At 47.6% G+C, this 22,958-nt stretch overlaps 3 protein-coding genes and 1 long non-coding RNA gene across 9 annotated transcripts in view; 3 read left to right on the top strand and 1 right to left on the bottom strand.

The window, feature by feature from the left end:
• The window catches only part of LOC149347524 (uncharacterized), a 19,973-nt gene extending 18,652 nt beyond the window's left edge, over positions 1-1,321 (top strand). For all 4 annotated transcript variants that reach the window (XM_089585599.1, XM_089585600.1, XM_089585598.1 and 1 more), the window contains one exon: positions 1,151-1,321. In XM_089585599.1, coding sequence (XP_089441725.1) covers positions 1,151-1,234 — 84 coding nt within the window. In that variant the 3' untranslated portion in view covers positions 1,235-1,321. The remainder of the gene's footprint in view (positions 1-1,150) is intronic.
• The window catches only part of LOC149347522 (uncharacterized), a 54,996-nt gene extending 42,933 nt beyond the window's left edge, over positions 1-12,063 (bottom strand). Inside the window, exon 1 of the long non-coding RNA XR_016292533.1 lies at positions 11,868-12,063. This is a non-coding gene — a long non-coding RNA (uncharacterized LOC149347522). The remainder of the gene's footprint in view (positions 1-11,867) is intronic.
• Positions 7,740-9,001, top strand: LOC149347523 (uncharacterized). The gene has a single exon (XM_089585597.1). It carries the CDS (start codon positions 7,842-7,844, stop codon positions 8,835-8,837), a length of 996 nt encoding a protein of 331 aa, XP_089441723.1. The 5' UTR covers positions 7,740-7,841; the 3' UTR covers positions 8,838-9,001.
• LOC149347521 (uncharacterized) overlaps positions 10,079-22,958 on the top strand; it is a 35,822-nt gene continuing 22,942 nt past the window's right edge. For all 3 annotated transcript variants that reach the window (XM_089587172.1, XM_089587171.1, XM_089587170.1), the window contains exons 1-9: positions 10,079-10,233; positions 14,104-14,273; positions 15,453-15,621; positions 16,475-16,741; positions 18,154-18,264; positions 19,160-19,271; positions 20,443-20,510; positions 20,656-20,726; positions 21,787-21,947. In XM_089587172.1, the coding sequence (XP_089443298.1) occupies positions 14,193-14,273; positions 15,453-15,621; positions 16,475-16,741; positions 18,154-18,264; positions 19,160-19,271; positions 20,443-20,510; positions 20,656-20,726; positions 21,787-21,947 (1,040 nt within the window). In that variant the 5' untranslated portion in view covers positions 10,079-10,233; positions 14,104-14,192. The remainder of the gene's footprint in view (positions 10,234-14,103; positions 14,274-15,452; positions 15,622-16,474; positions 16,742-18,153; positions 18,265-19,159; positions 19,272-20,442; positions 20,511-20,655; positions 20,727-21,786; positions 21,948-22,958) is intronic.

The following is a 22,958-nucleotide window of genomic DNA, read 5'->3' as shown; positions in this document are numbered from 1 at the left end:
TGGATGCCCTGTTTGAAACAACATGCTGAAGGAGGCCTTTTTCCCAACAGGTGTATATTAGCGCCACGCTGCCCGTAATGTTTCTATCCTAGCGGCAAAAGCCAGGAACTAGAATATGCGTGCTGCAGCAGGGCCATCTGTGCAGGTCTGTAGTTAGTAAGTCTTGCTCAGACGGTACTAAACGATACCGAAAGATGCGCAATCTCGAACCAGGTGCTGCCGCTAGACGTCGCTCTGCGCCACAGAGTTTCTTACTATAGCTGGCGAAAAGCTGGCGGCGCTGCACTTCAGCCACCATGGACGCTCAAAGCATCATGGGGCGGTGAGCTACTTGTTGCGGGCCAGTCGTATTTGTTCGGGAAAACGGAGTGGCACTACTGAGATGTTCCATTCCGAAAACGCTGTTCGTGTGTGCGCGGACGACTTTCGCGCGAACGCAGTGTGCAAAAGCCATAGTATACGCCAATGAAAGGTCTCACTTTTCCGAAATACCATTAAAAAAAACTCTTAAAATGTCTAAGAAACAACTTAAAAAAAAAACATATTCGCTTTTAAAAGTGCGCCTGTTAATTACGAAATATTAGTTTTTGTAGTGTTTATTACTTGGCCAATAGGAAAGCTAGCCATCTCTAATTTTGTGCAAACTTTGCACTTAAATGTTTTTCTGCTCGTTTGTTGCAATTTACAGACAGGATATTGAATGTTAGGACATTCGCATTTATCGAACAGCTTTATTTTTGCATTATTTTTTGGCCAGAAGTTGTAGTTCTGCAGTCGGTAGCTCACCGCCCCATGATGCTTTGAGCACCCATGGAATTTTTGCATTATTTTTTGGCCAAAAGTTGTAGTTCTGCAGTCGGTAGCTCACCGCCCCATGATGCTTTGAGCGCCCATGGTGGCTGAAGTGGTCTCGAGGGGCCTCCATGCAGACTCCCATAGACGGGGCCGGCAGCTTTCCCTCTAGGCAATAGTAAGAAACTCTGCGCGCTGCGGAGAGCAGAAGGCACGGAGTTCAAGCGCTATAGACAGTTCTGTGGACTATACATTGAGTGTGTTTCAAACCTCGCGCGCTAGCCGCTCTGTGCATGAAGTAAAATGACATTCTCTGCGTCATTACAGCAACGTTTCCTCACTCTTCATCACCTTCCAGTTGGCTGAGATGTCCCGGGATGGGAGAAGACCGCCGGGAACCTGCGTGGCAGCTCGTCACCGCTACAACGTCGTTGAGGAGTAGACTGCTTATATGTCCTTGTTGTACTCCGGGACCTTTTATTTTGTCGTTTGAACAATTAAAGCAGCGTGCCTTCACGTGCAAGCAGTATCTCTTGCTTGTTTGTTTCCTGAACTTTTCTTATGAACCTGCCTTTTCTGATATTCGTGCGGTCGGATTCGTTTAAGCCCTTTCAAGAACAGTGCGCTTTATCAAATACGCTGAAAATTCCAGAGACCACAGAGAAATTTATTAACTTAGCAAATCATGTCAGCAGCTTCATTAATATTGGCAATTTCAGTGGTGCATCGATGTATCGACAACACAGTATTTAGTTTCTATATCGGGAATTAATTTTGGTTCGGTATTTAGTGTTATCGTGGAATTACAAATTTTTGAGGGTATCGGGTATTGGAATCGAAAATACTTTTTTCAAGAATCATGCCCAGCCCTGCTACAAGGCAACCGAAAAGTGAAACAACGCAGCAGGTAAACATGCAGGCGCGTGTTCCTTTTTCCGAAAATCATTTTTTTTTACGTTAGTGGCGTTACAGCCTGCGTTGACGCCGCCCGCACTTATACAGCGCAACATTTAGTGGCTCATTCCTGCTGTATCCGTCGGCGTTGCAGCACTGTAGTAGTAGCAGTAGTAATAGTAGTACGGCTGGTCACGTGATAAGCGCCGTGACGTCATCCGAACGAGTGCTCCACGTGACCCTACGCCGAGACAACTCCAACGGAGTCGTCACGGGACGACACCGCGAGCACGCCTCGAGATCTTCGCAAATTCACAAATAGCAAAATCATAAAACGCAATAGCATACACCACAACGGCGTGGGATAAACGTAGTCATTAGAAGAGGCATTTTGGAAAATCTACAAATTGATATGGATACCATACTTAGGGTGGGCTACAAGCCTCTCAATAAGGAGCCCAAAATCAACCGCTAAAAAGTTAACTATTGAGTATTAGTTAACAAACCTGCTAGTAGCAAGCCTTAGCTGTATTCTGATACATTGCACCGCTGAGAAAGGTACGCCGAAAGAAGCGCCCTTAAAACTCAAAAAGCATATTTTCTTAAAATTCCTGACAATCTTAAAGTTAACTATTCAGTATTAGTTAACAAACCTGCTAGTAGCACGCCTTAGCTGTATTCTGATGCATTACACCGCTGAGAAAGGTACGCCGAAAGAAGCGCCCTTATAACTCAAAAAGCCTATTTTCTTAAAATTCCTATTCAGTATTAGTTAACAAACCTGCTAGTAGCACGCCTTAGCTGTATTCTGATGCATTACACCGCTGAGAAAGGTACGCCGAAAGAAGCGCCCTTATAACTCAAAAAGCCTATTTTCTTAAAATTCCTGACAGTCTTAAAGTTAACTATTCAGTATTAGTTAACAAACCTGCTAGTAGCACGCCTTAGCTGTATTCTGATACATTGCACCGCTGAGAAAGGTACGCCGAAAGAAGCGCCCTTATAACTCAAAAAGCCTATTTTCTTAAAATTCCTGACAGTCTTAAAGTTAACTATTCAGTATTAGTTAACAAACCTGCTAGTAGCACGCCTTAGCTGTATTCTGATGCATTACACCGCTGAGAAAGGTACGCCGAAAGAAGCGCCCTTATAACTCAAAAAGCCTATTTTCTTAAAATTCCTATTCAGTATTAGTTAACAAACCTGCTAGTAGCACGCCTTAGCTGTATTCTGATGCATTACACCGCTGAGAAAGGTACGCCGAAAGAAGCGCCCTTATAACTCAAAAAGCCTATTTTCTTAAAATTCCTGACAGTCTTAAAGTTAACTATTCAGTATTAGTTAACAAACCTGCTAGTAGCACGCCTTAGCTGTATTCTGATGCATTACACCGCTGAGAAAGGTACGCCGAAAGAAGCGCCCTTATAACTCAAAAAGCCTATTTTCTTCTGACAGTCTTAAAGTTAACTATTCAGTATTAGTTAACAAACCTGCTAGTAGCACGCCTTAGCTGTATTCTGATGCATTACACCGCTGAGAAAGGTACGCCGAAAGAAGCGCCCTTATAACTCAAAAAGCCTATTTTCTTAAAATTCCTGACAGTCTTAAAGTTAACTATTCAGTATTAGTTAACAAACCTGCTAGTGCACGCCTTAGCTGTATTCTGATGCATTACACCGCTGAGAAAGGTACGCCGAAAGAAGCGCCCTTATAACTCAAAAAGCCTATTTTCTTAAAATTCCTGACAGTCTTAAAGTTAACTATTCAGTATTAGTTAACAAACCTGCTAGTAGCACGCCTTAGCTGTATTCTGATGCATTACACCGCTGAGAAAGGTACGCCGAAAGAAGCGCCCTTATAACTCAAAAAGCCTATTTTCTTAAAATTCCTGACAGTCTTGAAGTTAACTATTCAGTATTAGTTAACAAACCTGCTAGTAGCACGCCTTAGCTGTATTCTGATGCATTACACCGCTGAAAAAGGTACGCCGAAAGAAGCTCCCTTATAACTCAAAAAGCCTATTTTCTTAAAATTCCTGACAGTCTTAAAGTTAACTATTCAGTATTAGTTAACAAACCTGCTAGTAGCACGCCTTAGCTGTATTCTGATGCATTACACCGCTGAAAAAGGTACGCCGAAAGAAGCGCCCTTATAACTCAAAAAGCCTATTTTCTTAAAATTGCTGACAGTCTTAGGTGAAACAAGCGTTATACTTCTCGGGAACCTTTACGTCATCATCATCATCGTAATCAGCTTAACTGCGCCCACTGCAGGACAAATGCCTGCTTCATATCTCCCCACTTAACCCTGTCCTGTGCAAGCTGCCGCATATTCCCGCAAACTTCCTAATCTCATCCGCCTTTACGTACAGTACAAGAGCGAGTGCCCGTGGTGTGGAGACAAACCAACCTTATACCATACCACATGGGCTTGCCAGAAAATAGACGAGCTAGTCATTATAGAAAACCCGAGTGCGGAACAGTGGGAGAGGATGCTATCCAGCGACATCCTGAAAGTCCAAGAAGGACTAGTAAGGCGTGCACGCAGAGCAGCTACCCTCAGCGGAGCCCTGGACTAGGGGAACCGACCCTGAAGAGAAGATGGAAGACTCCATCGGAAGCCGCAAAAAATATTGTAAAATAGAGCAAATAAACGTTTTCCACCACCACCACCAGGACGACCAGTCAAGCTGTACCAGTTGTTTCAGGGAGGTCTTTGAGTAATTTTCAAAAATATACTTTTTGAGGAGATCCCTGTCGACGGCTGAGGGGGAGGACTCGGCTGGGACCGAGCTGCGTCTGGATCCCCGTCAACCTTTTGACGGGTGCTAAATTGGTAAATTGAGGAACGTTATCGAAGCGAAAGCTTCACTACGCTAGGTAAAAAGTTTCACCGTGGCCACAAGTTTGACCTTCAAATGACCTTCATAACGAAATCCCGTGCCACGTTGCCAGCAGGTAAAGCGAAGGAAAGTAAAGACGCATATAACTGGCCCCCTGGGACAGTAGACACCTTAGTCGCGCTTTGCGAAACCGGTGAAGAACGAGAGCTTCGAAAGCAAAAAGGTAAGGAGCATAAGTGGCCCCTTGGAACAGTGAACACCTTAGTCGCGCTTCAAGGCATACGAAACCGCTGAAGAGCGGGTGGTGGTGGTGAAAAAAATGCCGCCACCGTCTGGAAGACGGTGAACGAGCGCTAGCTGTTCGGTAGCACCATCTATCGTCCATGTGATGTATTGGCATGTGATTAGGCTACTTTTCCATACCTTACTGCGAGCGGGTGCCATACCGCCTTGAGGTCGGATATTTTTGACCAATTTAGGCCGAAAAAGTTGTTCGACTCTTTGAAGGGCCATTTTTCCTTACCTCAAGGCGGTAGGTGCCCGGTCGTCATGAGGTACCGAGTGCTGACAACATGGTCGCTATGTTAAGCTTAACCATAAGTAAATATTAACCTAATTAGACAATATTAGTGTCTAGCATGTCCTACTCATCGAGCCCATTACGAATATCCATTAATTAGATCATGACATTATTGGTTAGTTAATTATAAGCAATTGAATATAAACATAACCATAACTAAATATTAACTTCATTAGTTAATTTTGGTGTCTAACCTGTTCTACTCATATAGATGATTCCAAATATCTAATTCGTTTTATGATGCCTCATTAATTACTGAGTTAAAAGCGATGAAACATAGACATTCGACTTGTTATTTATGGCGTCACGAAATTGACCTCACCAATCACCAGTTCGATATACTAATGACGTCACCAATCAATCACCAGTTGGGTTGCTATATCGATTTACTATGGCGGTCACCATCTTGAATTCCTCGTACTTAGAAAATTTCACGCCAAAGGGAGGTGGTAGCAGACCCCAAGAAATCGAGAAACGTGATGAATAAGATCTAACGCTCTTAACGCCCCCCACCCCCGTGGGACAGTGGACATCTCAGTCCATGGCCGGGCTAGAGGGGTGACGCGCGCTCTCACCCCTCTAGCCCGGCCATGCTCAGTCATGCTTTAAGCTACCTGGTGGTGGTGATGAAAAACATCATCCTAAATTGGTAAATTGGTTTTTGAGGAAAGGAAATGGCGCAGTATCTATCTCACATATCTCGGCGGACACCTGAACCGCGCCGTAAGGGAAGGGAGGAAGGTAGGAGTGAAAGAAGAAAGAGGTGCCGTAGCAACACCCCCTAGACTTAGTGGAGGTCTCCGGAATAATTTCGACCAGCTGGGGATATTTAACCTGCACTGACGTCGCACAGCACACGGGCGCCTCTTGCGTTTCGCCTCCATCGAAACGCGGCCGCCGCGGTCGGGTTCGAACCCGGGTACTCCGGCTCGGTAGACGAGCGCCTTACCACTGAGCCTTACCCTTACCACTGAGGGTCAGAAAAAAAATATCCTTTAAATATTTACAGAGAGGTGATTGGGGTAGGGCCATACTGGTCCTTTCATCTCAGAATACTAGGTGGAGCCCCTATTCAGGGGCCCCATTGGCAAGCAACGCCGCCCGCGTCCGTTGAACCAAGCCTTTTGGGCCTTGAGGTCTTGACAGCCGAGCAGGGCCGCCTTGGCAGGGGAGATCTCCCCCTTAGCTGCTTGTATTCTAAGACGGACTGCCACTGATCCAACACCCAAAAGAATCATTTGGGCTCCTGGCCACCAGGGCTTACGAGGTAATGAGGCCGCTGACGCGGCTGCCCGAGCGCTTACTCACCGGGCTCCTCATCCCAGCTCTTCTGGCTCGGAGACTAATCAGCCGCTGCTGCGATTCAAGGAAATTATAACGCATTATAGCGACATCCACCGCCTTTTCCCGGCCCCTGCAAAGGGGCTGAGTAAGACGGAGGAGCGAACTTTAAGGCGCCTGCAGACAGGTACTCTACTCTGTCCTGCAATCTTAAAGCATTACGATCCTAACACGGATGGGCGATGCCCACACTGTGGGGAGACCTGTGATATCTTCCACATGGTGTGGGCATGTACTCAAAATCCCCAACTCCCCCCTTCCCCTTCCAGAGAGGCATGGGAGACTGCCCTTCTCAACTGCTCCTCGCTTGAGTCCCAAAGGGCTCTGGTGAAACGGGCTAGAGACGGGGCATTGTCATGCGGTGTCCCGGACTAGGGACGCCGACCATGTAGCGGGGCCACTCTGTGGCTCCCAAACTCTATTTCAGTAATTAAAAGTTTTCACCCCCCCCCCCCTCCCAGTCTTCTCTGGTGGGGATAGATGGGTTTAATTGGCACGCCCAAACCATATGGAAGGTGTCAGCCACCTCCCCACAGAGAAACATACTTACGTATGTATATTTCTCTATGACCTCCCCACAGAACTGGCACGCGCCATGAAAGGATGTGTTGAAATGACTACGTGGTGGTAGTGACAGAACTGCGCTGCATTCGTTGGCATGGACATCGTTACAGACGCCAAGCCGCGTATAGTTCGCCCGATACGCCATAGCTTTCGCTCTCTGACCAGGTTCAGCCGTAGTAAAACTGCAGCAATTTTTACACAGCCCTCGATTATTTACGACACGTGGTGCCACTGCCGACTACTACTACGCCGACGGCGCGACCGAACGAGCCTTGTACGCTATCGCGTAAAGGTCAGCTGTGAGCGACGCAATATGTCCGACATATGCGTCATTACCGCTTTGTGTTTCAGACGGTTCATGAGCCCGTACTGCTCGCATATATATTTTTTCTTTTTAGATTTTTTTCCCCCGTTTCACTGCAGCCCACGAATGGCAAGTCAAAGACAGCTGTTGAAAATTCGCAACAAGCCACGAAGCTGTCACAGAGTTCTTGGCGTTTCGAGATAACGAAATGTCGAGGGGGTGTGTGCACTTCTATGAATGGAACTACCAGACGCATATGTGTCTGCTTCCATCGTCACATGTTATTTTAGTTGCATGTTATCTCAGCGACGAGCTCAGATAGAACGTCTAAGATAGCTTCCGTGCTTCTCTTCATACCGCTGAGTCAGCCCCAAAAAGGACCGCATGAAGCTCTCGGACGCTCGCAAGCGCCACCACTTCGTCCGTGAGCTCACGTTTTCGCCGATCTTCATTATTCTCTTATTCTGCGCCGTTGTGCAGTCAGTGTATACGTAGTCGTTTGTCAGCCACCCAGACTCGGCGATATGAAGATGATGTCTCAAGGAAAGCAGCCTTCGTCCGTCGCCTCTCAAAAAACAGCGGCCGTTCGCAGTCGAACTCTCCCGTACGCGCCGGTCAACAGAAAGACAGGACCCGCCGTGCCGATGGCTACGACGCTGGGTCCTCCTTCGGCCTTGGGACAGCCGGGTCAGACGACAACTTGCATTGCATACGCATTCCAGGCTTCCAAGGGGCAGGAGGCGATCCTACTCATTCCGACGACGGCTTTCAAGGTGGAACTACGCGACCAGGCGGGTCAGAAAGTCCTGCAGTTGTTGCCGCCTACCACGCCTTTCGTTCCGTTCGTGAAGGCTGCGAATAGGCCTACCGCTGCGGTCACGTCCGGCGACACGTCTGCGACCGGGCGTCATGGCGTCGCCGGGACGTCGCAGCAGACGACAGCGATGACGGCGGCTTCGTCGTCTGCTCCGTCGTCTGCTCCGAGCGACAGACCATCGGCAGCCGCCAGCGCCACCGTCAAGACGACAACCCCTAGATTTCAAACGTGCCCAGCGTCCTGGGCAAACGCGTTACGACTCGACGTCGGCGGTAAAGTTCTGAACGGCAAGTGCGCCGTCCTTCCAAGCGGCGGCAAGATGAAGCTCGCGAAAGCACCCCTGATCGGTGGCGAGGAAGCCCGCGAACAGATGAAGCAGGCGGCCGGCGTTCGCTACAGCAGGAACGAAGCGTTGTTGGGTCAAGTTCTGGACGACCGCACCATTAGGGTCCGAGACGAGGCAGCCGAAATGAGTGACTCGGAAAGGGAGCGCCACCTTCGCTGGCTGACCTCGAAAGTGCTGTCCGCCATGTTGGATGTTGAGCAGACGCAAAGCGCATACGAGCAGAAGATGAACGAGATCGCAGAGGCTGACGGTTTGTTCCGCTACAAAATGGACAGATTTATGGAAGTAGCGTCACTCGTGAACAGTGCCGAGTTCCACAAGGCGGAAGTCGAAGCTGAGATCAATCGGATGAGCTAAACTCACCCTGGAAAGCGGAACGCGAGTGCTAAAAATGTGGAAATCTGCCTTTGTGGCTTACAAGTTATTCATGTGTTGCAGTGCGAACTTTAGCAGGACGCATTGTTTTTTTGTTGCCGAGCTTTTGTTCATGACTCGTTTTTCAGCTAATATACATGCTTTCGTTGATCATCTCGTGTTGCATCAGTGATTTATTCAGCACGAGGCATTCTGCCGAAGATTCATTATTTGGCCGCCGCGGTGGCTCAGTGGTTACGGCGCTCGGCTGCTGACCCGAAAGACACGGGTTCGATCCCAGTCGCTGCGGTTGAATTTCGATGGAGGCGAAGTTATAGAGGCCCGTGCACTGTGCGATGTCAGTGCCAGCGCCTCAGGGCACGTTAAAAGAACCCCAGATGGTCGAAATTTCCGGAGGCCTTTACTACGGCGTCCCTCGTAGCCTGAGTCGCTGTGGGACGTCAAAATCCCTAAACCGTGCACCTAGCCAGACGAAAACTGATGAATTCGAGCGTATGACAGAATCGTGTCTGAAAGTAGAAAAAGTGTCATTGACCGAATTAGTTACAATGATGACGTTTTGACTCCCAGAAAAATGGTCTTGCTGTTTTTTTTGCTTGCTTTGGGACGTTAAAACCCATAAACCTAACCTAAACGAAACTATTCTGGTGTTACAGCGAGCTGTAACTAAATAAAGCGCGAAAAGCTTGTCGGCTTGTTTTAGTTAATAATCTTGGAAAAAAAAGTAAAAACAGAGTAAAGTCGACTGAAGAGAGCGGCTATGCATTCGGAGGTGCAGTTTATTACTAGCTTTCTTCAGCTTGGAACTTCACATAAATCAAGAAAAAAAAGTAGGGATGGAAATTGGCTTCAGCAAACCTGTGACCGTGATAACGTCGTAATGGAAACCCTCGTGATGTGGCTTAATAAAAAGTAAGAAACGATTAAAATGTGCAAATTTCTTTTCCTGGCGTTTTAAGCTTTTGGTGCTTACTATTCTCAATTCGCCTTTGCTTCGCGCGGTGACGTTTTCACATTGGTCAATGTTCATTTTTCGGATGTGTGGGCGACGGTAGAATGGGTAGATAAAAATGGTGATCTCTAAGCGCACCAGTCGTCGCTGGTCTTTGGAGCTGCAAGTTTCTGTTCTGTCAAAACCAAATTTGCGCGCTTATTTTTCAAAAGGTTTATGTGGCGCCATCTTTGTAGTGAAAAAAGAACTGAAACTGAAGTAAGCGTGTTTACCAGGTGGCGCGGCAGTCCTTTGTGTGTTTCGGCCGGCCCGCTTGCGAACGAGTGACCGCGTTTGAAAAAAAGAAAAAAAGTATCGTAGTCACAGTGACTGGCGACGCCGGTGACGGATACTTGTTGACCATGACACACGGGGCGGCTGTCACAGGTAAGCTTCGATTCTGCCATCGTCCGACGAACGGCCCGATCGCGTTTCCCGCGGCCGGTGACTGTGTGCCCGCAGCTGACGCGACGGGCGAAACCTAGGCCTAAACGATTGCCTCCCGCGGCACTGAATCGGCGGCACGTTTTGCGTTTTTCTCGGCCCTTCTGGACGCGAGTACCTGAGAAACAGCTAGGCAAGAACCGCCGGCGTCACAAATTTGTTTCTCAGGTGCCCAGCGTGCGTTAGCGCGACTTGGGAAGACTTTCGAGGGGTCCGGTTGCCGAGTGGACCTGCTGACCGCAGGCTTCGCGCGCAGACTGGCTTTAAGTGCGCCGCCGACCGTCCCATGTGCCCGCCGCGGGCCGGCTAGTTAAGCCTATTTTGACGTGTCCCTACGTTACCAAACCCGTGTTCCGCTCAACACTGGCTCCGTACGTGGCGATCACCGGTCACCGCTAGAAGCTGTAAACAGACGGCGTAATCCGAACGGACTGTGGAGAGTCCATGTTTCATGCAACTTTGTTAACGGGAGCGAGTGCTGTGGGGCTCGCAGAAAGCCGGCGAGCTGCTAGCCGCTGAAACGGCGCACAGTTGTCTGTGGTGTCACATAGCGCGTCTACGAAGTAGTGGTATTAAACGTCCATAAAAATCGCAACCGACTGAGTGTTCCGTCACTCGCTCAGTTATTTTTGGGCCTGCGTGAAGTAATGTATAAGTTGTGAAAATAAACACGTCGGATGGATGCTGTGTGTAGCGTGCAGTATGAGCAGTCGGTACCGTCTCCCGCGTCGTATGTTAACTTCTGCTGGCTCCAGAACTCGAGTGTTTCGTTCGAATCAGATCTCGCCGAGTTTATTTCTTTCCTTTTGTTGCTCGCTCAGTACGGTTAGTTCCAACGAGGGAAACAGTGCGGAATCTGTCCGAATTGATTGCCGTCTGTCGCCATTGACGCACGCCTCTTGAATCGAGGAGCGCAGTTATTCTCAGGTTTGTTCGAAGCATAGCGTGTTTTTTTTTTTCGTATAGAGTCCGCGAAACGGTAATTTGCAGCGGATCCTAAAGCTTTCTCTTCCTCCGCTGTAACCGCACGCTTTATATGTGTATACTCCCCTTACTATCTTATCACCCACGGCATGCCGAGAGCTCGATAAACCGGCGTCGCACAGAACGTAATGTTGTAGCGTAGCCGGTTGCTAAACTACGTAGCTTTCGGACGTTTTGAGAAATGTCGGAGCGCAGTTACAATATGCCGACGATGTAGGCGACCGGCCGCCGATAAAAGCGTCACTTGCCCCTCTCCGTAGCATGCCGCGAAAAGAATTCGATCGGTAACCTTGTCGAAAGGTTCAGCCCGCCTATTTTAAATCCACGTGACTCGAATGCGTTTGTTTTATTTCGTTGTTCGTAGCCGCGTCCGCATGTTCCGCTCGCTTTCGAAACTGGTTCCTTCCACTGTTAAAAAAACAAAAAAACTCCCGATTTGCCCGCAGTACGCAGGGGCTTTGCAGTGCTACGCATTTTAAATGTTCAGTGGTTTCTTCTAGGCATTACTCGAAGCTCAAATTGGGTCGTCCGCGGATGATGCGTGCTGGTAGTACTTGCTAGTAGTGGTAGTGTGGGATGGTTTGTGTACTTGCCTGATTTGTTGAATCTTACGCCTTCGTATCTTCGCGTTTGGAACGCGTGAGCAGACGACTTTTTTTTGCAGACGGCGGTGTTTCAGAAACGTAGACTGCTTCCGAGCGAAGTTTGGCCGTGGGTAAAGTTTTTTCTTGCCCGCAGTGTAGGATAGGCCTCATGCATACTGCTTCTGGTTGTTGTTGGTGCCGCTTCTCATCCAGCGATGAGCAGAGGACGCGGTCGCCCTTGGCTCGGGTCCAGATTAGCGGGCTGGGGGTCGCTAAAACGCGCGCCTCCACGGGCGGCTTGTAGTACATACGCTCCGCGAACAGTGTTGTCGCAACTCCCATCAGCGTTCTTCGAAACACGAAGGTATTGCGGTACTGGGGCGTTTGTGTCACTTCAGTGTATGCGTGCGCGAAGTTGGCTGATTGTGGCGTAGGCAGATCTTGCGGCTCAGACTGTGTGTGACCAACGAATCCAGCGGGTTAGAAAACTGCGTCTTCGTATCGCTTTGTGTCGAAGTAAGCGGTTTTCAAGTATGCAGCTCCTGAGTGTTATGCGTGGTCACCTGTTGAGATGCTGCGTAAACGTTTTTTCAGTGTTTCGCGTGACAGTTGAGTTTATTGTGCGTCCTAAGACTGCTGCGTTTCCCTTACATGTTGCTCATAAGGTTGCTGGAACCTAACTTGCATGTTTTGGTTTCTTGTATCTGCAGTTTTCTGTTGTTGGTACCAGTTTGTCGATGAAATGATTTGGGAAGGGCAGTAACGGGAAATAAACACATGAAACATGTTTGGTTCCTTTATTTCATACCTTTGTCACAGTTTTTCATAGGTGCTTGGATCAGTGCATGCAGTAGTTTTATGTTGCTAAATTTTACCGTTGCTGGCTCTTATTCTATGTGTAATAAGGCAGTTTTGTCATGTGCACTGGCATATGTAGTGAAAACAATTTGCTGTCAGTGGTGGTTATGGTTTACCGAGTCTTGGAAGTGCATTATTAGACCTTAGCATTAGAAACTGTCATCCTCTTGAACTTGTATTTACACATAAAGAAGGACACTGTTCGGGAGCTGCAGTGATGATGCAGGAAAAGAATTGACAATCTTGAAATGGATTACCAGAGCGCCATAGCAAAAAGCCAGCAAACTATCTTGAGATAATCTCATGACAGCTATTCCTGCCTTAACTGTTCACCGAGTCTGCACACTCTTTGTCACTAACGAAAGGTTGAATGTCATGTCATCATGACTGACATTTGTCAATGGTAAGGTGACAAGGTACCGGTCTGACAGCTATCCATTGCTCTTTGAAACTGCTAAAGGCTTTTGTGCTTTCTTGATTCCAAAGTACAGATCTTATGCATATTTCTACACAAGTGGCACGGCCGGAATGCTTTATTTTTTATTATTTTAACGCCATAGCTTTTAAAGAGCCCGTTCCCCAAGAAATCCGGCATTGCCGTAGTCGGCTTTGTGAGCTAAAAACCACGAGCATGGCTTTGGCAGGTTTTTCGCCAGAGAGCAACCTAGGAGGCAGGTGACAGTTAAATTAATGATTGGTAAATTAATGATTGGTCGCTCGGGGAGAGCAACTTTGGCCACACAAGGCCCACTGCTGGGAGTACCTGCCATCGTAGGGCAGTGGCGTGACGCTTAACCACTGCACCATAAAGGGTGTGAGGACTCCCAGGGATCTATGAATGTAAAGTAGAGGATGACCTTCTGCATATATGGGAATTACCCTTTAAGCTATTGCGTCATACCCTTAAGGCGGGGCTCAAGTGTTCCCGCCAATTTTTTAAATAAGTCTCACCATAGCAAAACAATGGCTGGAATGGAAACCAATGCCTGTTTTCTTGATTTTTTTTTAATAGTTGAGGTTTAACCGATCACCTCAGAACCCTTCTAGACAGTTGACGAGGGCTGTGTGTTTCTCAGCTTGTGGTAGCACCTTGGAATATCCAGAATCAGAATCAGTTTATCGTAACAAAAAATGTAAGGTGGACAAATTTATACCGAAGGAGGTCCCGTAGTTAGTGACTGTACTGGGACCTCCACCCCTCCCCAACCTCCCCTACAGGGACCTCCCCATCCTATTCTGGGGTAGGATGCAGTTATTGGTGTTGCGGAAACGGTTTTCGCGACTCATTTGACAACATCAGTAATTTTATAATAAACCTGCAGCTTCTGTTGATGAGATTGTCTGTAGGCTGTCCACGCTGATGGTTGGTTTTGCTCTCTCTTTGCAGTTACCCAGACAATAGGAACGAGTCTAGTCATCATCGCCCTGTGTAGATTGTAAGCATTGACGGTGGCCCCACCCACAAGCGGCGAGAACATGCCTCAAGAAAGCCTCAAGATGATCAGCAGCTCCATAAGCCTGGGCCTCGGCCGAAGCCCACTTGGTCTCAACCAACAGGTCTGGCTCTGCACTAAATTGATGAGCATTTTTTTTTTTGAAATGTCAGAATGACAGCCTTGCTCAGGAAAAACTTCGATGCTAACAGCATGATTGAGAGGGTTGTAGTACGTGTAGTTTGGAGTGAAATGTGCTGATACACTTGTTTGCTGCGTGGGAGCATAATCTGTAATTAACAGATAATGAATGCAGAGTAATAGCTATCCATTCAACCTGTAAGTAATGATGTGCTCGCGTTTCTAAAGGAGTAATTAATCGCTTTGGATTTGATCACCTTTGCTCGAAATTGCCCGAAATTAAATTTTTTTCACGAAGTTAAATTGCAGCCTAACAACATTGGTTTGTTGTATGTAAAAAGCGTTTTCGCACTTTGCATAGATATTGGTTTATGGTTTAGGGGGTTCAACGTCCCAAAGCGACTGAGGCTATGAGGGACGCTTTAGTGAAGGGCTCCTCCGGAAATTTCGACCACCTGGGGTTCTTTAACGTGCAGTGACATCGCACAGTACACGGGCCTCTAGACTTTCGCCTGCATTGCAATTCGACCGCGGCGGCCGGGATCGAACCGGCGTCTTTCAGGTCAGCAGCCGAGCGCCTGACATTGGTGCTCAAGTGTAGATGTGTGGCTGGGTAATGGAAGGATTTCTGTCAGTATCAAAAAGCGTTCAGCTCGTTGCAGATCTGGATAATTGCTTTGCCTTAGCCCGTAGGGCTGTGGTGTTCTGGTGGAAGTTTGTTAAGGAGGATGAGGAAAAATAAGAGGAAAGGCAGGGAGGTTAACCGGTAGAATAATTGGTTTGCTACCCTACACAGGGGGGGGGGGGGGGGGGGGGGGGAGGAAGGAAGGAAGGAAAGGGGCGAGGGGATAAAGAAATGAAAGAGAAAGGGGAGTAACAGAAAACTGAAGTCGCTATGTAAAGTCGGTGTTCGTTAAAGTCACAGCCTATCATGCAGGCCAGAAGTCTGCAAGAAAAGGAGCAGTGCCTTTGAGGCCTTCACCGCCGCCGATCGCCGCGGCCAGTGGCTGAGAATCTTGTTAAGCTGTTAAGAATCTTGAAAAAGCTTCTGGTGTAGTATAGCCAGTCTTAAGGCACTTTAATGGCAGTGTTCAGTGGCGAGAAACGTTTCCAGCCTGCTATCCCAGGTGGCATTGCTCTCAGCGGTGCCGCGTTGTTGCAGGTTGCTGGTGGTTCGCGGTCGTCCGTGCTTCTGTCCCGCATCGACTTTGAGCCGTGCGACGGAGGTGGCAAGCTATCAACCGAGGCGCTCCGTGCCAAGTACGCCCCCCTGTCGCCCTCACCCGTGCACAACGGCCTGGTCAACAAGAACAACTCCCTGCATAAGCTTGGTATGCTGCTGTAAAGCCGGTTACTGCTTATTTATTTGTTGTTTAGATGGCAGCAAGTTTAGCACTTGATGCTGCTGCTTTGTTGCTATTGTTCCTGGATCATTTCTGGCCACTGCCATCGGAATTTGTTTTTTGTATGTAGGTTTTGCTTTGTGCTGGCCTGAAATATTTGGGCTGACAAAGAAAGTAGTTGTCACCTGTTAATTAGTGAACATTGACTTATTGATGACCTTTTAAATAAACATTTATCCATTCATTCAAAGTTACAGTTGACTCATCGTGGGGGGGTATAGCGTGGACAAGACAAAGGACGAAGCAAGAAGACTACACAGATGAACGAGTCTTCTTGCTTCGTCCTTCGTCTTGTCTGCGCTGTACCCCCCCCCCCCCGCGATGAATTATTACAAATTCCCCCAGCTAACCATCCTTCTTACAGTTGACTGTTGGTTGTTAATTTTAACGTGAAGGAGTCTGTTATTACTGTCATAACGGAGTTCTTATTGAGAAGAATCATTTTCATACATGTGATTTTGATGGAACTTCAATGTCAGTTCACCTAGACTGGTTGTAGCTTGTGTTAATGATAGTCCACTGTGATGTGGGGCCGTAAAAAAGTTCACCTAGACTGGTTGTAGCTTGTGTTAATGATAGTCCACTGTGATGTGGGGCCGTAAAAATAAATTAGTTATTTTTTTCAGTGGTATTGCCTCAGAGGAATGCGTCGCCTATGCTCTCAGTCTACAGTGTCTTCGCTTACATTCTTACAAAATGAGTACACTCCAACTAGCCCAACTTTGTGCACTTGTTACTTGCAACGGGCTTCCCGATTTGATTGTGGTGAATGGCCCTGCAGGCAAGCCGACAACGAATGGCGCCACGACGAATGGGGATGCCGTGAATGGGGGCCGGGAGGAGGACGGGGAGGATGGCATCCCGGAGCCCCGCGTGCGGTTGCACTCGTCGGACGCCGTGTGGCTGGATTGGCGGGAGCGGCGGCGCATTGGCGCGGGCCTCGTCAACCTGGGGAACACGTGCTTCATGAACACGGTGATCCAGTGCCTCACCTACTGCCCGCCACTCGCCAACTACCTGCTCCACCAGGACGACCACTGCACCAAGTGTGAGTGGGGGCCTGGCTGCGTGGCGCGGCTGGCCGTTTGCACCACTTGTTCTTGCCAGAATGGAAGCTTGGCGAGTTGGTCACCAGCGTTCACAACACTGGCCACCAGTGTTGTTGTGTAAAGAGAGAGGGTGAAAAGTTGGAGGTGGTTAGGTTCTGTGAATCGTTGCCGTAATCGTCATCGTCATCAGCCTAACTGCGTTCACTGCAGGACTAGTGACCTCTCTCACATCTCTCTAAATTAACCCCGTCCTGTGCCAGCTGCGATCTCCTGATACCCACAAACTTCTTAACTTTATCTGCCTACTTTACTTACTCTCTGTTGCCTCTTGCTACTCCTGCCCTCCTTGGAACCCAGTCTGTTAACCTTGATGATCATCGGTTGTCTGGGCTTCGTATTACTGTGCCATCTGTGGTCACCTGATCCCCTCATACTTCCTAACCTCATGTGCCTACCTTACTTACTCTCTGTTGCCTCTTGCTACTCCTGCCCTCTCTTGGAACCCAGTCTGTTAACCTTGATGATCATCGGTTGTCTGGGCTTCGTATTACTGTGCCATCTGTGGTCACCTGATCCCCTCATACTTCCTAACCTCATGTGCCTACCTTACTTACTCTCTGTTGCCTCTTGCTACTCCTGCCCTCTCTTGGAACCCAGTCTGTTAACCTCGATGGCCGTCGATAGTCTTGGCTTCGTGTTACATGTTCTGCCCATGCCCACTTCTTAGTTTCGGCTACAGTATCATTAACTTGTTTCTGTTCAATAGCCCACTCTGCGTCCTTCCCATCTTGTAAGATTGCACCTATTTCATTTTCCTTCCCATAGCTCACTTTGTCTGATGGTGCTGTGTGAAAAACCCATCACTTTGCAGAGAAGTGTTGAACACTTGTGTCACCCCCCCCCCCCCCCTCCCTTCTCTTATGGATAGCTTTGTTCCTGCAGTAGATGGACCACAGGTAGCCATTGACGGTCGTCACAGTGACATGAGCAATGCGAAAGCATCTCTGAAAGCACCTATATGAATGCGCCTATGTGAAAGCAACCCACGTGAAGCACCTGTATGAAAGGACATATGTCAAAAGCACCTACGTCAAAAGCACCTACGTCAAAAGCACCTAAGTCAAAAGAACCTATGTCAAAAGCACCTGTGTCAAAGCACTTGTGTCAAAAGCACCTATGTCAGAAGCACTTATGTCAGAAGCACTTATGTCAAAAGCACTTATGTCAAAAGCACCTATGTGAATGTGTCATCTGTGAAAGCAGTGTCTGAGCTCGGTCCTTGTAAATGCTGCTGAATTGTGCGGTTCACCGGTGCTGACGACCCTTGGCTCAGTTTCAAGTTTTTGCACCTTGCGTGATCCTGCATGTGGAGTAGATGTGTAACGGGAGGTGTGTGTATGTGTGTGTGCAGGCAAGACGATCAACTTCTGCATGATGTGCGAGCTGCAGAGGCACATGAAGCGGGCCCTGGAGAAGCCCGGCGACGCCATCAAGCCCCTGTACATATACCAGCGGCTCAAAGGTGAGGAGGCCGCTAGGTTTTGTCACACTCGCCGATTAACGCCGTGTTTGGCATATGAGGACATCCCTGCTCTCTCGTGTTGTAGTCTTCTGGAAGAGCATACACTGGCAGAGGATCATTGCTTTACGTTGTCTCAACCCTTTTGAAACAGTTAGTTACTCGACATGCTACATTTACATGTGGACCTGGGAGGTGTGTTTATTACGGGGCATGAAGCTTACACTCATGCGAATTGAAATTACTTGAAACTGAAACTCTGTTGATTAATGGAGGGGATGCATTTATTTGGGGAAGGCATTATGTGGAGTTGGTATGCAGCTTAGAGAGAGCTAAACAGAACACTTTCATTAACGACTTAATGGCACGAAATGTGTGTGTGTGAGTGAGTGTGTGTGTGAGTGAGTGAGTGTGTGAGTGAGAGAGAGAGTGAGAAAGAAAGAAAAAACGAGACTGAGGAAAAAAAAATACAGATGCAGGTGAATTGATGAAAAGGCTGTGCATTAATAAAGTGTAAAATTGTATAAGAGGCAAACTGTTTGTAGCTGGGCCAACAGTAAACACACAACCAGAAAAATATAACTTTGAGTAGCTCATATCTGCGGAAACAACCAAAAGACAGTGAAAATGAACAGTTAGTGTTGTTTAATTCGTTTTTTTTTCTGTTGCCAGTTCCAAAGTCGCAAAAAGTTTTCTGACTTAAACGTTGCAGGAGCTTTGTATCTTTCTTCAGTACCTTTTCGTGCTTCCTACCAGCTGTTATCATTGGAAACCTAAAGCCCCACTTCATTGTGTTTGTTTTTGTGTTTTGGTTGCATTTGTTGTTGGTCTCGGGGACACTTATCGATTCTCACTCTGAGTGCTTCTCGATTTCTGTTCTGCCCCCCCCCCCCTGCAGCTATAGCCAAGCACTTTCAGTTTGGGCAGCAGGAAGACGCCCACGAGTTCCTCCGCTATGTCGTGGACAACCTGTGGAAGGCTGCGCTCTCCAATTACGAGGGCGGTGTGAAGTGAGTGCCCCACCTTCACTGTTCTCCCAGTTTTTTTTCGAAGTGGTAGTGCTAATTAGAAGCCCCGATGGGTTCAAAATGCAATATCCACCCAGTGGCTGTAGGGAAGTAACGTCACTGGACCGCGAGTGGCATCGTTTCCGGTAAGGGCATCAACAGCTGCTAGTGCTGTTGGGTTCCCCCACACATAATTGAATGGAGTGTCCCTGTGATTTTTTTCTTATTTCTTTCATGTTAGTGGGCTCTTGCCAATGCATTGTCACTGGAGCACTCTTACTGCTCCTTCACAGTGGACTCTTGTGAAATAAGCAAGCTCAAGCGTGCTTAATTTTAACTCTCGCTTTCACCCCGTCATTGTTTGGTGCATTAAAAAGGCTCCCGTTGGTTACTCTGCTTTGAGAGTTGTCTGCACTTTTCTGGGTGCTTGGTGTTAGATGATGGGCTTCATTGAGGAATTACAGCACGTTGTCTTGCAGACTCTCTCGTTGTCAGCTGTGCCTTGTGTGCTGAGTTGCACCGATGTGCTCCTTTGTGTTGACTATTGTTACTTTTGCTTTAGACCTCTAAATGCACTTTTGCAGCAGCATCTGCTTGTTCTGCGTGACATGCAGGTCTTGTGCGACATGTTCGGTGATTTGTTCGTTCCAGTACCTACCATGACTGGCTGTACCGCAGTGTAATGCTTTTGTTCCTGTTTACTTCCTTCTCAGACTGTCTTCAATGGGGATTTTCTTTTTTTACGTTCCGAAGTTCCCGGAGCATGGGCTCATTGACTCGAGCATACGTAAGCTCAGGCAGACTTGCTTGGCATTTAGGGGACTGTTTTGCACTCATTTCCGGAGGTTTACATTTGTTAGCACTTTCCTGGACTTGGGGGGAGGCGGGGGAGGGGGTTTCATGTCAGATTGTGTCTACAGTAGCTTGAGCACGTGAATTTCTGACCGGACTCGCTAGCTTGCATTCTTGTTGGCAGTTGTCACCATTTTGGAGCTCCACTGTTTTCAATGAATCGCTTATGCAGCGTAGCTGCCGACGTTCTTGAAAAATTGAGGCTGTTTGAATGGTGCGTAGCGGTGTGAAGCTTGCGTGTAGTTGTTTCGGGCATGCTTTTAATATGGGCGCTTGTGAGTGTGTGGGCTGCTTTTGAAAGTTCTCCTCTTTCCCCTCGCAGGCTGGACCCCGCAAGCAAAGAGACGACAGTTGTGAATGAGATATTTGGTGGATACCACCGTAGTCAAGGTATGGTGCTGCTGTCTTTGGTAGCGTTTAGATGCGCTTCCCACAATGTTTAGTGGCCTCGTTATTTTTGGCGGGATTAATTAGAGCGGATTGACTTGCCTCGTGGCTAAAGTGTGGCTTTCTTCTTCTTCTGTCCTCCCCGCAGTGATCTGCATGAAATGCAAGGAGAAGAGTAACACATATGACCATTTCATGGATCTCATCCTCGACATCAAGGTGAGGTGCTGGGAGTTCTTTGATGTTGGGCAGCGGTGGAGGGGGTTGAAGTTGTTTAGACGATGCATTTCAACAGTTACTCATTTGTTTGCTTAGTGTTTTGCTTATAACTTTTTCGTACATTCCTTTCCTTAGTGTTCATGCTAGTGGGAGGTCAGGGAACTGTTAATTCTGCTCTCTAGCTTGGTTGCTTTGGTTCAGTTGACGTGGCGGAAAGTGTTTCGCATTTGTTGGTACTTCATGCGACACATCTTTTGAAAGAGCTTATGTGGGAGATGAGGTCTTTGGTTATACGAAGTTATAGTTCTGTGAAATTACGTCATACGAGGTGTTTTTGCTGTGTGTGTCACTTCAAAAAAAAAAAGTTTTTAAAGTGACTAGTTTGTTTATTTATTCATAAAATGCCACAAACACCGGATGTATCCAAGCAGGAATGGAAAGTACAGTCTTTGTCAAAAGTAACCAGGCGGCATGGTTTGCTTCTAGCTTGTATAGTGGAGCCCTTCTGGCTTTCCTAAAGATCGAAAGGTGTTGGAAGGTAAGAAGACCCCCAGTCCTTACCTTTAACGACCATTTCAGCTTCAGGGAAGCTGTAAGGGCTCCAGTGTACGAGCTAGAAGCAAACCATGCAGCCTGGTTACTTTTGACAAAGACTGTACATCAATGATATAAGTGAACATGCAATCAGGTGGGCGTGAGGGAGACAGTACATCAGTCAGCATATCGATAAGTGAGGAATGTTGACTGCAATGTGACTGCATTGAAGACTGGGCGGGGGGGATAAAGAAATGAGCTCGGTCACCTTTAATCACAAGCTTACGATAATCATTGAGCCTGTGATAACAAAGTATTGAGATTGAAGATTTCATAGTCTGCATACAGTTAGAAACTTCAGAAAACGGCAATGTGTTTGTTCGTTGCAGCATGAGTCAAGCGTGCACGGCGCTGTGGTTAGTCGGCGCATCTTTTGCGATTTTGTGATTGGAAATGTTCTTGGGTTCTGTGGTGAGGTAGGGGGCCCTGTGCTCAAGAGTGGTGCCCGTTTCTGTCTCTCTCCCAGAGCGCCTCCAGCCTGGAGAAGGCCCTGGAGAAGTTTGTGGAGCCCGAGCTCCTGCAGAACGAGAATGCGTACAAGTGCCCCCGATGCAACATCAAGGTGATGGCCCAGAAGCGGTTCACCGTGCACCGGGCGCCCAATGTGGCCACCTTCCAGTTCAAGAGGTGAGTGGGGGCCATCTGTATTATTGTGTGCTGATTCTAAATGTGTCATTTAATTTCATGCAAAACAATTCCTTGAGCACTTATGCACTTTTTATGCTAGTATTTTGCGGAGAGTTTTGAGGAAAATTTGCTGCAGGAAACTCGCTGAAATGTATGCCATTCGGTTCTCTTGACACCAAGGAATACAGTAAGGGTGAAATTGTCTTCCTGCCTATCATAGAACTTGAGTTATAATACTTTGAAGTTGTCGCTTCAGAAATGAGAAGGAAAGTGTGTATTGCTGTTTCTGAAGTGGCAGCTTCAGTACCCTATTACTCCAGTTCTATGATAGCCAGGATGATAATTTTACCCTTATTGTATTCCTTGGTGTCAAGAGAACCCAATGGGATGCATATCAGCTAGTTTCCTGCAGCAAATTTTCTTCAAAACTCTCCGCAAAATACTTGCATAAAAAGTGCATGTGTGCTCAAGGAATTGTTTTACACGAAATTAAATGACATATCTAGAATCAGCGCACAAAAATACATGTGCCCTGAAAATTTCATAACTATGACTAAATTAATGAGCAGAGATGTCTTGCAACATGTTGAACCATAGTCGGTGGATTTCAACTTCTTGGTTGCGTTGATAGACATTGCCACGGACGAACGAAGATGAGGCAGTCGAAGTGAGAAAGAGGTGAAAATTAGGTCGGTTGTACACTATCAGGAACTGACTCGGTACGCCTGTCGTGAGCCGACATTGAGTAAAGGTTACTTGATGGAGGCTTGCTGGGTACGCCCTAACCAACAATGGAGCATCCGCCTGAACCTCGCTGGAGTCGACGTCTTGCTGGCCTACCGCCTACCACGCCCGAGATGTCCCTAGATGGAGAAGCCACCCCCAGGCCTGCTTTCAGCAGCTCGTGGCCGCATTACCGTGAACCCCGCACCTTCGCGGGTATAGTTGGTAATGATGTGGACGAGTGGCTTGTGCATTACCAACGAGTGAGCCGTTATAACAACTGGGATA

Source organism: Amblyomma mixtum, chromosome 4 (assembly GCF_055824585.1).
Source record: "Amblyomma mixtum isolate Tamu chromosome 4, ASM5582458v1, whole genome shotgun sequence".
Lineage (NCBI taxonomy): Eukaryota > Metazoa > Arthropoda > Arachnida > Ixodida > Ixodidae > Amblyomma > Amblyomma mixtum.
This window is presented reverse-complemented; position numbering and strand designations above follow the sequence as displayed.